At 37.9% G+C, this 15,094-nt stretch overlaps 1 protein-coding gene across 1 annotated transcript; it reads right to left on the bottom strand.

Annotated features, from left to right (window-relative positions):
• Positions 1–1,248: 1,248 nt before the first annotated feature.
• LOC139139589 (uncharacterized) lies at positions 1,249–13,748 on the bottom strand. The gene is made up of 4 exons (XM_070708477.1): positions 13,622–13,748; positions 7,420–7,615; positions 6,712–6,816; positions 1,249–1,743 (listed from the first exon to the last, which is right to left on the bottom strand). The coding sequence occupies exons 2-4, from the start codon at positions 7,609–7,611 to the stop codon at positions 1,732–1,734; spliced, it is 309 nt and encodes a 102-aa protein (XP_070564578.1). The 5' UTR covers positions 7,612–7,615; positions 13,622–13,748; the 3' UTR covers positions 1,249–1,731.
• Between the last annotated feature and the right edge of the window lie 1,346 nt (positions 13,749–15,094).

The raw sequence follows: 15,094 nt of genomic DNA, 5'->3' as shown, positions 1-15,094 counted from the left end.
CTTTCCTCAAAGTGTGAAGTGTGGTCAAGTTTGTGTCTTTACCTCCACAGATTTGCTATGAAGAGTGTCTTTGGCAAAGCTAGGGAGTCCTGAGAGTGTTCAGAGAATGGTAGAACCGTGGATGAGTGAATTTCGCAAAGTTTTGTCAATTTCATTTTATGACCATCAGCCTGTACCAAGACGATTGGCTCTAGAGTGTGTCTTGGAGACCATTTTTCAGATACTCAAATATCTACAACACTTTTCTTGTCTGCCGCTCGTGTGGCCACATTTTTAAGCATGTGGAGTATAACAAAGTTGTCTATAAATGGAAATGTTAACATTAGGGGCGTAGTGGCTATCTTACATCGTAATTTTCAAATATTAATACATTTTATGTATCAGTAATGTGGTTCTCAACTTGGTGAGGTGAGAAAAAAGTTTCCTATAGAAAAGTTAACGCAAAACTAAAAGTTTTTTGCGTATGGTGCATATAACAGATGTCCAGTTTGAACACTTATCCTACCAAGTTCCTAAGTCACAATCAAGTCAAGCTAGTTGAATCCAGTGAGGCATGACATGTCCCATATTTTGCATTAAAGGCTCCTGAAAACATTGATGCATTGAACATTTTTATACTGACCAAACCCGCTATAAAACACAATGCCAAGTATGTGAAAATGCAGATGGTTTTGCCTCCAGCTAGCGCTTTACTGACTTTGCAGATGGGGAAGTGATACTGCCTTGGCAGGATAAGGGTTGTTAATTGTGAACATAGTAACACAGCTTGGGTATCAACATCAAAAATTATTCCTTCATTGTTGCACAATATGAGACTCTGGTGTAAGTTTCACCATGAGTGCTCACAATCAACATGGGGGAGGGGGGGGGGGAGGGGGTGTACCATGCAAAAGAAATAACCCGCTCTTTCCCGACACTTGAAATTCAAAATATCCGCATGCCTGGGTTAACTCTCTGGGGACAAGTAAATTATTGATTTTCTCAACAAATATGCCAGCGAAAAGTTTATTGACTCCATCAGCTTCAAAATGAGTCCCGAGGCAAGTGATTGACCAATAATTTATTTTAAAAGTTTGAGAGTTGGAATACCTGTCCCCGAGTTACATACCTGAAGTTATAGGTCACCCATCAAAGGGAAGGAAATTTCCCACCTGATGGATTAAACATGTAAAATCATAAACAGCATTTTTAGAACTTGATATTTATTCAGTCTGCAGCGAAAAGAGAGGTACACACAGTAATTTGTTATAATATAAAGAGCAAAGCTGGCAAAATACAAGCCATAGGATTATTTGTCCCCCATGATTCAAAGTATATACATCAAGTGCGGAGTAATTACTGTGTACTTGGAACAAGGTGAGCTAAAGTAGCAATATAAAACATAATCACACGGTTTTCCACAAATATAGATTACTTTGATAATCAACGCCTTCTCTGTAATTGTCAAATCTCTGTTTTTTTGCTAAAGAAGTAAAATTATCAGACTGTGGACAGAGGCTTTCAGGAACGTCAGTCACAGGGTAGAGCAAACGATTGCAAAAAAAATTGATTTTACTTTGAATGCTATCGAATGATTTAAAAGTTCAGTCCACACACGAAGGAACCAGACATTGTAAAACAGTTTTGCCCTGTGGCTAAAAGTTGACGGCAACTAATGGTAATATCAGGAAAAAGGATAGGAAATGAATTAAACAGTTCATCCCACGAAGTCTTGACCAAAGAACCGTCTTCCTACACTCTGTACTGTAAAGAGAACGAAAAGAATGTTTAGTTAAACTATGATCATTTAACGCGATTGAAACTAATTTGGGATAATTGGATAGTGAACTAATGTCGGTTTAATCTGTCAGAGTAAGCTCTTCTGATTTGCTCTTTAAGCAATGCACTTGTTTTATGAGTAATTTGTAATATTGCAACATTCAGCTATTGGTTACCCGCCACGTTTGAGAAACTTTAATATAAAAGATCCAATTCTCCCAAATTAGTTCCAATCGGGTTTTTGTTGTTGTTTGTTTTGTTTTTGTTTTATGTTGTTTTGTTTGTTTGTTTGTTTTTGTTTTTTTTTTGTTTGTTTTTTTTTTGGGGGGGGGGTTGTTAAACTCCCGAACGCATCTTCAATGATACTCGTACAATCAATGGAGAGCATTGAAAGCAGAATAATCCCTAACCCGTTGTGCCAACGATTACATTACCAAATTGTTGAAGTTCAACATTGCGTGAATCTCACAGCAACAAATGTGCAAAGCCTTAAATTTGAAATGACCGCAAATATTGGACATCATTACTGGGAAATATGCCATGAAGGGGAACGAATCAGTCAATTTTGAGAAATTGTATCCTGTTCACATTCTGTTATTTCATCGTATTTTGAACAAACAAACAACAAAACCCATCGGAGATTGAGTTTTCTATGGTTTATAATATCGAAAAACTGCCCACCCATCCGTCCCCCCCCCCAAAAAAAATAATTGCCTGCTCGCCCTTCAAGAATCTCTTTCGAATGGCTTTCTATGTAGCTTCCCCTGGCAAAAGTTTGATCATGTGGTGCGTGGGGAATATTGATATATTCATCAGATTGTCATCACTGAACGTGCACAAGATGCAACTTCGTGTGTGTGCCAGGGTACACTTTATAATAAGTGTGTTCACATGACCAAACAGTGAAAGTCAAGAAAATACCAGTGCATATCAAATGTTGTAGGTGTTTCCTCGGGCAAAAAGATGCCAAGGTGCAGACTAGTGTGTAATTAATACACATAAATAGTTATGTGTGTTCGTATAAGTGCGCATGTGCGGGGTGCGAGTCAGAGAGTATTACTGCTTTCTATTTCCCCCTTCGAGCTCTTTGCCCTCTTCAATTTTTTTTCACTTTCATTATTTTAATATTTCACCAGAAGTACAAATGATGCAAAGATACAAATACAATTAACATGAGAAGATTTCTCATAACTATCTCCTTGTCTTCTTTTCTTTGGAAAAAAAGAACGTGAGCCCCTCGTACCACAATTGATTGGTAGACCTTTTAACATCTGTCAGTTTGCACCTTGTATTACTTCAACTGTATAGCTTGCATCCTTGCATCGCAGGCAATGTCCCATTCTGACGAAATACAGAACATTGATCGTCTGCGCGCTAATTCACGTTGCCATCACGATGTACATTCCCTTGGTTTTGAATACTTATGATAGCTTTTCGTAATTTGGACTAAAACAAGCACGAAATAAACACCTTCGGGACCTACAAGGAAGGCTGAGTCTTGAATCATATTGCTGACGCAAGCGTAAACCAGATCATTGAAATGGTCAACCATACTTGCCAACAAACCGTCGACAGTTTATCCTGTCCGTACAATAATTACATGTAGTTTTAAAAAGTTGAAGTCCACAGATAGACGTGCGTTACAAGCATACATATCGATAGCTGTGGGCCCACAGCTGTGGTGGTTACAGACGGGATTCCTGCCTTTTACGGGCTGGTTTTGACTTTTACGACTTTTAACCCTGTGGTGGCGGGGTTGAAAGTCGTAAAAGTCAAAACCAGCCCGTAAAAGGCGGAAATCCCGTCTGTAACCATCACAGCTATGGATCCACAGCTAGCAAATCGATTGATGAGTCAGTCCGTATAATTTTGCGATCGCCCTGACTAAACAGTTTATCTCAAATGAATACCAATTGACATTATTGCCGTGAAAGTAACACATCAAGTTGGTGTGATAAGCCAAGTTCAATATGTACCCCTGATGGCTAGGATTAATAATATAATAATAATATTTTTATTGCTTGCTTGTAAATATAGGATTTACATCACATTTGTGGCATAAAAGTGTGATACAAAAATAAGTTCAAATTTTCTTCAATAAAGATAAAGTATTACAGTATAATAATAGTAGCTAATAATAAATATAACTAGGTATTTCTTTGTTTATATAAAGTAAAAATATAATCTGCAAGTTGTTTATTAAAATGTTTAAGATAACTCTTGTTTTGTTAGTAGAGAAATAAGCTGATTTTCAGTATTGTCGTTTGGGAAATTGATTTTACTGAAAAAGTTCTTTCTTTGGACTTTGTATTTCTGACAGACTAATAAAAAGTGTGTTTCATCTTCAATACTGTCGGCGTACACTGATTGCAGTATCTTTCAGTAATTGGGGTTTTTGGAACAGTGTGTCTCCCTTTTTCAATTGCTAGATCATGATTGCTAATGCGAAGTTTGGTGAGTAATTTTCTTTTCTCACCTTGTAACTGTGTTAAGTAGGGTTCTAATCTAAAATTACGTTTTATTTTGGCATACATTCTTATTTTCATCAATGATCAAATTTTTCCAAAAGACTTCATAATTGTTTGTTAAATTTGTTTTCATTAATCCAGTTATAACTTTGTGGTGTTTAAGTGATGGAGCTTTATCAAGGAGAAAGTCCATTCCATTGTCTTTAATTAAAGCACTTAAACAGTTAAACCAGGATCTATTGTTAGTGTTGTTTACCATTTGCTCCAGAAAAGCTTCTTTAGCAAGATTACAATGTGGCAGTTGTACGATATGAAGCCAGTATTTAACAATATTAAGTTTGATCTCCAGTAGAAGTGGGAATTGTCCTAGTTCACCCCTCACAGCGGCATTACAAGCTTGTCTATTACACTGTAAAATGTTCTTACAAAATTTGAGGTGATTTTTTTCAATTGCTGATTTATCCCACTTCTTGTAATCCATGAAATCTTGTCCCCAAATCTCTGAGCCATACAGTAAAACAGGTTTAATGAAAACATTGAATAGATGTAGGGAAAATTTTATCTTTTTGTTGCACAATAAAACCCTTTTTAAACTATACAAAGATTTTGCTGCTTTATCAGCCAAATTTGTGTCACTAAAACTACCATTTGATTTAATTGTCAGTCCTAAGTATGTATAGCCCTTAACAGATTTGATGCATGTACTACCATAGTTAAATAAGTGTTTATCTATCAAAGGAGATTTACTAAAATTAATTGCTTGGGTTTTCTGTAAATTAACATCAAGTTTCCAATTGGAGCAAAATGTGTGTAGTGTATTTAACTCCCTCTGGAGACCTTCTTTTGAAGTAGAGATTAAGACTAGGTCGTCAGCGTAAAATAATGAGTGAACTGGGGTATTATTCAACACTGGTGGTTGAGTATTTACTTTGTCTAGATTTGTTTTCAAGTCATTGACATATAAATTGAACAGACTAGGACTTAGAACACACGCCCTGTTTTACTCCTTTTTCAACTTTCAGGCTGGGCGAGATAAAATTATTTGTTTTGATGTGTATTTTTGTGTTGGTGTACATGTGTTTTATAAGTCTGTATAATTTGCCATTAATGTTATTTTTGAGAAGTTTATATAGGAAAAGAGAGCAACTTTACACATCGTTTTCTACCTTTGATATTGATGCGGTATATTGCATCGATCAATGTGGTTTAATGATATGGAAAAACATGGCGAGACACCGGTGAATCGATAGTGCTTTGACCCTGGTCATGTGATCTGGGTCCCCGGGAGAGAACCGGTTATGTGTTCGGAACCAGAGTGCGGTCCTTCATCCGTTTAGCTATGCATTCCTATGGTTAGGTAAAACCTCTACCGTCTATAGTAAAACATTCACGGTCGGCTCCGACTGTGTAGCGGAGGAATATGAATTAAAATCAGACGAAGAAATATGCTCCGTCTTCCAGTATTTATTGCCTTTCCTGTTTGATGTCCTCGACTCTCTGGACGGCGAGATGAGGACAAACCTAAAACGAATACCACGGACGCAAAAAGGGAAAGATACGCTATATATACGCTGGTTTTATGAGTACGCTCTCGAATTAAAGAATAAATAAAATAAAAAAATAATATAAATTGTTATTTTGCAAAGGGGTGTCAGACCAATCAAACTGGGCCAAATTCTGATGCATACATGTGTAAATATCGTACTGGAAGAAATCTAAAAGAATTCTATATTTGAACATTTACATTAATACGATTATATTAGTGCAATTCATAATGTCCTTTCAAATCAATCGCTAAGAATGCTGGGATTTAATATGAGTAACGTCTTTTTATACCACAGGGTCCGGCGAGCAATATTCGTCTAGAAATTATGAATATGATCAATAAATGTCTTGTATTAAACTTTTTTTTCATTATACAAGCCGTACCTGTGTCTAGTGTGTGCCTATTACTTTACCCTAGCTATCTGTGGATAGTATTTCAAAGAAAACAGTCTATATCTGTTAATTGCCCTCCCTAATCCCCTTCATTAATTTGTTCTGCCGATCGCCAACGCGGGGGCTTATCGCCCTGACCAAATACCTCGTTAGCAGCTCATAAGGTAGTAGACGGCTACCTTATGAGCTGCTAACGAGGTATTTGGTCAGGGCGATAAGCCCCCGCGTTGGCGATCGGCAGAACAAATTAATGAAGGGGATTAGGGAGGGCAATTAACAGATATAGACTGTTTTCTTTGAAATACTATCCACAGATAGCTAGGGTAAAGTAATAGGCACACACTAGACACAGGTACGGCTTGTGTAATGAAAAAAAAGTTTAATACAAGACATTTATTGATCATATTCATAATTTCTAGACGAATATTGCTCGCCGGACCCTGTGATTTAACGTGAACATGTGCGTGTGAAAAACATGAAACAAGCCCACTTACGTGTGCGCATGCGTCAGCCAGACATGCAGTTTCCCCAGCTTTCAAATACTCACGTAACACCACTTCCAGGACTTGGTTCTCCAATCAATACACACCTGTAGCACTCTCCGGTTCCTCTTTTCGTTCACAATATCTGGCTCTGCTTTCAACTCATCCTCCTGGAAGGCAAATTGCATACAATAAAAATACCACAGTTTTTGTTTTGTTCTAGCTTTTGTGGTGTATCACTTCCGAACAAATTATGAATAAGCTAATAGTGTTATATACTTGTATAGATAGTTCGGTTAATGTGGTTTCTGTTGAAGGTCTCTTATGCGGTCTAGAGGCTTTCGACTCGGAGATGACTATTCACACCATCGGTTGTCTGACGGAACAAACGATGACAGTGGATCTTCAGGAGGAGTATTATTAATTTCTCTATGTTATGATAACCTTACAATAGAAAGCATATGTGTTTGAAAACTTGCCTTTAAAACCAAAAAAACGTTACCTACTGATTGTTGACTCCAAAATCCAAAAAGATCAATTCTTACACTGACTAAATACCCTCCTCTCAAACCAGTTAGCAGGCAGTATGAGAATATAACGTCATGAAAAAGCCGTTGTACGCAAAAGTGTACATTTTGTTTTCAAGATAGAGATATACAAAATTAATCGTGCCGATCTGTGCCTGAACTATTACTTTAAAATAATTAGATTTCAGTCTCATTTTTATTTTATCAACAGGGAAAATATTAGCGAGAGGATGTAAAACGGGATACCTGTTTAAAGCCAGAGTTAATTAATGCTTGCAGCAGTCGACTTTGAGATGGGTCGATCACTGTCTGTTCGTCATTCTCCTCCAGATCATCCAGATCGCCGCTCGGCAGAACAGATAAGGATGTCACGGAGTGAACATTGAAAAGCATCAAAAGTGTAGTCACGGTAATCATTAGCAATACCAGTTTTTCCATGGTCCTGCATGGAAAAGTTTCATAGAAAAAAAGATAATGAATTTAAATTTTTTGAATAAATTACTGCTGTTTGTCAAGATGGGATACTGGCTCACAGCATGTTTCAACAATGTATTACAGTAACGCACAGGTACGGTGTCGGGCAGACACCCGACACCGCTTTCATTTTTATATGCAGGCATGTCTTCAGTGTCTTCGCGTGCGGTTGTGATAAATGACAAATGGAAATGCGCTGTTAAGTCCGTAAAGATACGCGCGGCATACATGTTAAGCTTTTAAGATCGACCGACCATCAACAGGTATTGCTGGAGGGATTGTTTCAAGGTTGAGGGGCCGAACGTTGTAATAAACAATAACTGCTGGTCGAAACTAGCAAACTCAGGCTCCGTGTCTGCATGCTGGGATTGCATAGTGTGGGCTATTCGCTAAAGGTTCGTCCATACGCCAGGCGCGGATCCTTCATACATGACTGTAATTCTTGAAAGAGTTACATTCTTGAACTCATACCGACAATGGTTTTGCTAAATTATCAGCAACCGTCAATAACTCCATAATCAATTGATAGTACATGGAATTTAAAATCATGATTTGTGAGAGACCTGTGGCAATTCCTGTCTGAAACTTGTTACTTGTGATGAGCAGCGCGACGCAAAGTTTCCGCCTGTACATATGCTTCATACAGAGTGCACACTCACAGAAAAATACAAGTGGTCAGAACAAAGTTCATCTTCCGACGTCAGGGTTCATATTTTCAAAGAACATACCACGGATGTATCTAACACCATATTAATCCAACATCCAGGCGTTGATTTTATGCGCAAGCTGTTTACTAACTTAAAGATCATTTACATTCATCTAGTCATCCAATTACGGAAATATTCATACTCTCTTAGGGGTCGTAAATGAGTAAACGTTGACCAATAGGGACCGGTTATGTAAATCAGGGATGTATCCATACGCGAATAAGTTGAATAAGAAAGACATCGACTTCGTTGAAATTATAATTTATATGTCCCCCGTAGTTGGCTATAGGTTGTTCTGCACTGTAATACATAACAACGCTCAGGGTTCACTGCAAACCTAAACAGACAGGTTTCCCATTGTTTTGTCTGATTGTTCAGTTTTAATAGTAAGTTTGACGTGTTTCCTTTTTTAAGACAAAAGAGTACTATGAGTTTAGAGTATTATGTTAAGATTTATGTTAAGTCTCCTGTTAAGAGTATTATTTTAACTGTTATGGACTTCTATGTAAGACATTCGATCCAATGAATTTCAAAAGAAGGCACGCTTTTGTATGAAATTTTCAATGTAACAAATTACTTGTAATATCCTAATAGCATTCTTCATCGATGTTCAATCACAAATTCTCTACTCGATTTCCTTTTCTCGTTGCTATCGCTTTCTTTATCGAATTCAAAGAAAGAGAAACATCGCTTTGCCCTCACAGGCGGTCGTATACTGCACATGTCAACGCAGATATATGTGTTAACGAGTGCCTATGCGCGGTTCACCTGCATAGGGCACTCAGATATTCAAACTTTCTTCTATAGTCACTTTATCAAACATATTTAACCTGAAAGTGATATCGGAAGTTAGCTTCCGACATTGTAGAGTATTAAAACGCATTATTGATGGAAAACATCGCCGGTTGTCTCAGAAAATGCGAAAAACAAAGTCAATTTTTAATTTGGTTATTCAAATGAAAATCATCGCGAAACCCAGAGGTCTGCCTCTTGATTCTCACCGTTAAAGAACCTATTAATATTTCTGAACATAAATATGCGAACGTACCGTTACATTTTCACTACAGTACGTTACTATAATATAACCTGTCAACATGTTTAGCTTGAGGGCGTAATAGAGCTCAATATAATGCAAGAATTAGACCGGATGCTGCGTATTCCGCACGAATTGTATACAGCATTGCCTCGGTGACGCCAGTGTATGCTGCCCCATTGTATTGAGCAATACAAAAAGCCTTGCTATATATTATCCATGCTGTTGTCCTTAATTAAAGGAAGCTGTCCTTATAGACACGTACGGATGACCGGGCAGTCTGTCTTGCACAGGCATTGTTCAGAAAGTTCATGGGATGTGCATCGCTGAAGTTTGCTATTAATTTTTTACAGCTGTAATTCAAGTTCTATTCTTATCGGAAGTGTACGGCAGAGTCTTTCTGGCCATAAATTAACTTGGCGATCTTGTCAGAGGCGGATCATGGGAGAGTAACATGATCTGAGTACACCACTTTTACGCGGTTGTCTTGTTTTACTTGATACGATCCATGCATTACAGAATATTATTTCATCGTGACCGCCGTTTTCTATTTTCTTTTATGCAAAATAGGCAAGTTCCTAAATTTGCTGTCGGGTGTTATATAATTTATGGATTCATTTTGAAGTTTTTAAGTGTTTATTTCTAATCCAAATCATCAGATTAAACACGTGTTGGGACATATATAATGACACACGTTGTATCAGTCGACAGTATTACGACCACTTGTCATAGTTCTGCGCATGCATGAGCGGCCATGGAAGTAAAAAGAGAATATGTGCGCGACTATAACACGGCTCCAAGTCGGAAAGATGAAACGGGAATTGAGGATAATTATGCCCGTAAAAATTAACACAAAACTAAACTGAGTAAATTTACGATGTTCATGGAGTAAACGTCACGTGAATGGCAAAACATCTTAATTCCCACGAAGAGACGGGGTGCGTAATCTCAATACTTCATGAATTTCAATGTATACCTGATGTAGAAATAGAACCAAAACAGTCATCGTCTGTCAATTAACAGCACTATGTCTTCCAAACAGACTTATTCCTATGAACATTTAGCACAACTGCTACACAATATCGCATTCAAACATCACCTTCAACAGAAAAATCCTCATGAGCAAACACTGTATTGTCCGCCCATGGATTAAGCACCTTGGGCGTGAAATGCGAGCATTGAAGACAAAAAAATTGCTATCTCTGAACGGGCGACATTTTCCTTTCAACACTGATGATGATGTCCCGTCTTTCGATCCCATGGTATCTATACATCACTTTATCGAGTGTAAAGATAGAGTTGACTGCGTCTCTAACACCTATACTATAATCAACATTTCGACAGTCAATCGATTCATTTAATATATTAATATCCGTGCAATGATCAAATGTGTCAACGTATCAAGTTTAATGCCATGTTTTTTTGCCACCTAGTTATTTCAGAAGATGAAAACTTCGCACCACTTGCTGGCTGACCATTTCTTTCGTGGCGTGCGCGGTAACAAACCCATCAACGGTGTCACTTTCGATCAACTAGTTTTCCTTGTCGAAGTGTTTCTGTGAAATTCCCAACACTGATGCAAAATAACGTTATGTCATAGTTCATTAAACGTGGATTCTCGTCGCAAGCACATCAAAATTAATAAAAATCCTAATTTTCAAAACAAGCCGTTGGAAACGTTTTTCCTCCATAAACTTCAAAACGAGCCTCCGTGAGAGGTAGGATAAAATAATATTATAAAGTTTGATAGTCCGAATATCTGTCCCGAGGTCCATTCTACACCTTAACCTTCAATTCCGTTCTGATGCGCTGGTCACCTTACCATGCATTTCCCACTTCGACTCCTTTAGTTTTGAGAGAAATGGAGATTTTCCAGAATAAGCTATGGTCGTTACGGACGATTATAGTCGTCATCTTTATAGCAAACATACAACTTGATTCAGATTCTGCCAACCAGATGATGAAAGAAGTCGATCTCAGGCCTTTGTATTATAGAGACAACGGTTTGTATTCTCCGACATACACTTATACAAGTACTCTATTAGCATGCATGCGGTACATGGGAATTCGATGTCGCAGCAAAGACTATACAAGCTATCTGAGTAGAAAATCGTTACATCAGACATTCACTCCCGAGAGCTGAAAGTCACTTTGTCAAGGCAAGAGTCACCCTTCGATTACACTGTATGTCATGCTGTCACGTCAAGCTATAAGCGCACCTATCTGTATTCGACACAAATACTCGGCCAGATAAAATACTTATGACACGTCTTATGAATAAATGTAAGAGTCCCTTGTGGTTCTTCCAAGTACTGCTAATGAAGCGCCGAGTACATCTAAACTGATGCTCCCTTATTAGGACGATTCACTCCTGTTAGCAAAGAATCTCATCGTAATTCATCTCATTCTTGCATCACGACACTTTTAGCAAAGCTTGCATGACTAATCATAGCCTGTAATAAGAACATATCGCCTCTTATCGCCTATCCGATCTTATAATACAGCTATCAGGTATGATCGAATTTCCAGCCGCAATGTGGGTATCAAAGGTCGAGTCGATATAGATAGGGTCTTGGAATAGTTTCATCCCCTCTAAAATATGAAGATTGTGATTATTTCTGTTCAACAGAGAAGAGGACCCTAAAACGCTACATAAATATCTCGTCGAAAAGTTTCTCATTGACGAGAGAATATTTCAAATGTTGAAGATTACTTAACTTTGAAGGGACACTTCAATACTATGTTGAATCAATGGGGCTATTAACTTGTAATATCTACTGCATCTAAATTTATAGAGAAATTAGGGCCTGGCGGCTAGGCAGAGAGTAAAGTTTACGAAATGTGTCAGTGGTCCGTTGCTAAATTATTGTCGATTGAAATCAGGCGGTCAAGGATTCCTGCTGTGGAAACTCGAAAACAATCGACGAGTTTTGAATTGGCCTTTCTGTTTTGAACTAATAAAGGAACTGGCTCATACTTATAATTTTGTCTTATCTACCTATTGAAAGTTTAAACGTCCCTGCATTTAGTCCGTCTCTTTCAATGGCTGAATGACCTATTAAATAAAATGGTTGGAAACTTAGTAAGATACTGATATCTTGATTTCTTCATAGCTTTTGTAACACTGCAGGCTTGTGTTGAAAAGTCACCTGACTCGACTAGGTGAATCGTAGACAATCGAGAAAACTCGAGGGTATGGCTCAACGAATATACTAGTTTGGAATAAACAGTTCGACGTCAGTTCTAATATCTGTATTATCATTCATATAATCTGAGAAATCCTTACAGGTAAGTGAAGGTAACACGCGCCTCGCAACTGACAGTTCTAAAGCTAAAAGTGTGCTCCGAAGCTTTACACCAGTCCATTTCATTATCAAGAATGACAATCATGAGCCATCGCAAAAGTTTGAAATAAGAGAAAAAATTAAATTTTCTAAAAGTTGCCGATGGTTGAAATTCAAACATGACAGCTCTATATCCTCTGTTAACTCGATTTTGAAACTTCATAACTCCAAAGTCTTCAAATGAATCGATTCGACGGCGCAAACAAACAATTATTGTAAATAAAAGTGGCCGAAAATATCCCGTAGGCGCCGCGCACAACAATAGTCGTAAATTTTGATAACATTTCATCAAATATGTTTTTAAGAAAACATGTACATCTACTTCTTCTCCCTAAAGTAGATCGAAACACAAAGTGTTCGTTTGCAAAATGTAACGCGTTGAGTAAAGAATGACATGTTATTGTTGATGAATTCTGATCAAGTCTCAAATTCAGTCGTCAACGATAACACTGGAAATTACATGAACATAATAAGCTTACAAGGTTGAAAACCATTTATTTCGACATTATTTTCGGACAAAATCGGCAACTAAATTTTACGAACGGGACAAAACTGATGGAAAACACGCCAAACATACAAACTGGCAATGGAACTACAGAGGACGGCAGACGCCGTGCCCACGGAAAGGGCATCTGAGAAAACCAAAACGGATCATAATGAAAGCTGTATATACGAGAAGTCATTCTAGTTCGATATCCACGACTTACTCCATATTAACAAGTTTGGCAGAAGGCCTACTGCAACACGCCGAATCTGCATGCATATCAAAATAACTTGAAAAACACGAATATACCTTAATAACATTTTGAAAGGTTTCGAGCTATGAGTCCAGACAAAGTGTAACACATCCACATAGCACATTCACTTACTCTGTGAAAGTAAATACCTACCAAGATCCGGTTTGGGGAACAGATGACCTTTCTTGCTGTAATTCCACGGACGTACTCCTACTCTCCTGCAGAGTGCGCGGTGCGAAAGACACGAAACGCGGCAATATACGCAACTTCTTCCGACCACCGAGACTTTATCGACCAATAGTTCAAAGCGTTGCTAAGAATCACTTACGTCATGAGAGTACCGACCAATAAGATGATCAGACCCATAAATAACGCCCAAAGGAAGATCAGCAAACCCTGTCATCGCCCACAAAAGGATGAGTAATGGTACCGTGTAAGTTGAACTGTCAGAATACTATACTTTAAACTGAAGATGAATTGATGCAACGGCAATCAATATTTCCTACGGGAGCGAATCAAATTAGGATTTCTACTTTGTATTTCAGTACACTGCGCAGAGAGCATAATCAAACGCAACAGTCATTTACCCTAAACATTGATGGCGGGAAGCAGAAATATCGTTACACCTGCGTTTCACTTCCTGGATAACCAACCCTCATAATATCGCAGCCTGTACTGAAAAGACCGTTCAGCATGAATAACCCTCGCGTAATTTAGGACACAAATGAGGTGAAGTTTTTTTCTTTGCCATTGCTACCGAAAGGAAACTGGCAACATAAACGAGCAAAAGGTAATCTGTGGGTCCATTAAAGTCACATGACTAATGTCTTAAGTTTTCCTTCTATTGAGATTGTGAACGCTTTCATATTAAACAAAAATGTTTTGACCAATCACGTGCACACAGCATGGAGACACCAGTATGCAGAACGACATTAGGGATGGACCATAAGGTCGTATAGGAGGGAGTGGACAGTACGTTAACATACACTTTGTTTTTGCGTTCCAAAATTTCGCAAAGTGTTTTTATATTTTGCTCAGTATACTCACTATTTCATTAGGAACACGATTGGAACTAATTTGGGATAATTGGATGGTGAAGTAATGTCGATTCAGGCTGCAAATATAACCTCATCTGCTTTTTTTCAAGTTACAGACTTGTTTTTATGAGTTATTTGTAATATCGCAACATTCAGCAATACGGCACCTAAAACTTTTTTAGAAATTTGAAAAATATAAAGATCCAATTATCCCAAATTAGTTCAAATCGTGTTTAAAGGCCCCACTCAATTATCAGATTTATCTAATATAAATATTAGTTACTTGATAAAATATTCAATGGAAAACAAAAGAATGACAAACTGTTTATGGCTATTGACACATTCGCTAATGCAAGAACCTGGGATTGAGAAGGGCGCCTTTAAGTATTTACACTATTTATCGACCAATCTTCATGCTGATAATTATTTTGATAAACAAGGCCCGGGCCGCAAAAATACTTTAGCAATGTTGCTAAGCAGATCTTTTTCCTTTTTCACCACCCCTTCCAAGATCTAGTGGCCATTACTTTCTCAGAACTGGGCAATCGCAAGACAACGCTACTCAGTGCATAGGGAACCCAGAAATCTG

This window comes from Ptychodera flava, chromosome 9, assembly GCF_041260155.1.
Source record: "Ptychodera flava strain L36383 chromosome 9, AS_Pfla_20210202, whole genome shotgun sequence".
NCBI classification, from domain to species: Eukaryota; Metazoa; Hemichordata; class Enteropneusta; family Ptychoderidae; genus Ptychodera; species Ptychodera flava.
The sequence above is the reverse complement of the archived record's forward strand: the minus strand, read 5'-3'. Positions and strand labels throughout refer to the sequence as shown.

What these genes read in the sequence shown, in the direction of transcription:
- LOC139139589 (XM_070708477.1), bottom strand. Translation starts at nt 7,611, where the DNA reads ATGGAAAAACTGGTATTGCTAATGATTACCGTGACTACACTTTTGATG. An exon ending in TTAACTCTGGCTTTAAACAG is followed by an intron (nt 6,817 to 7,419) that starts GTATCCCGTTTT and finishes TTTGCCTTCCAG; the next exon opens with GAGGATGAGTTGAAAGCAGA.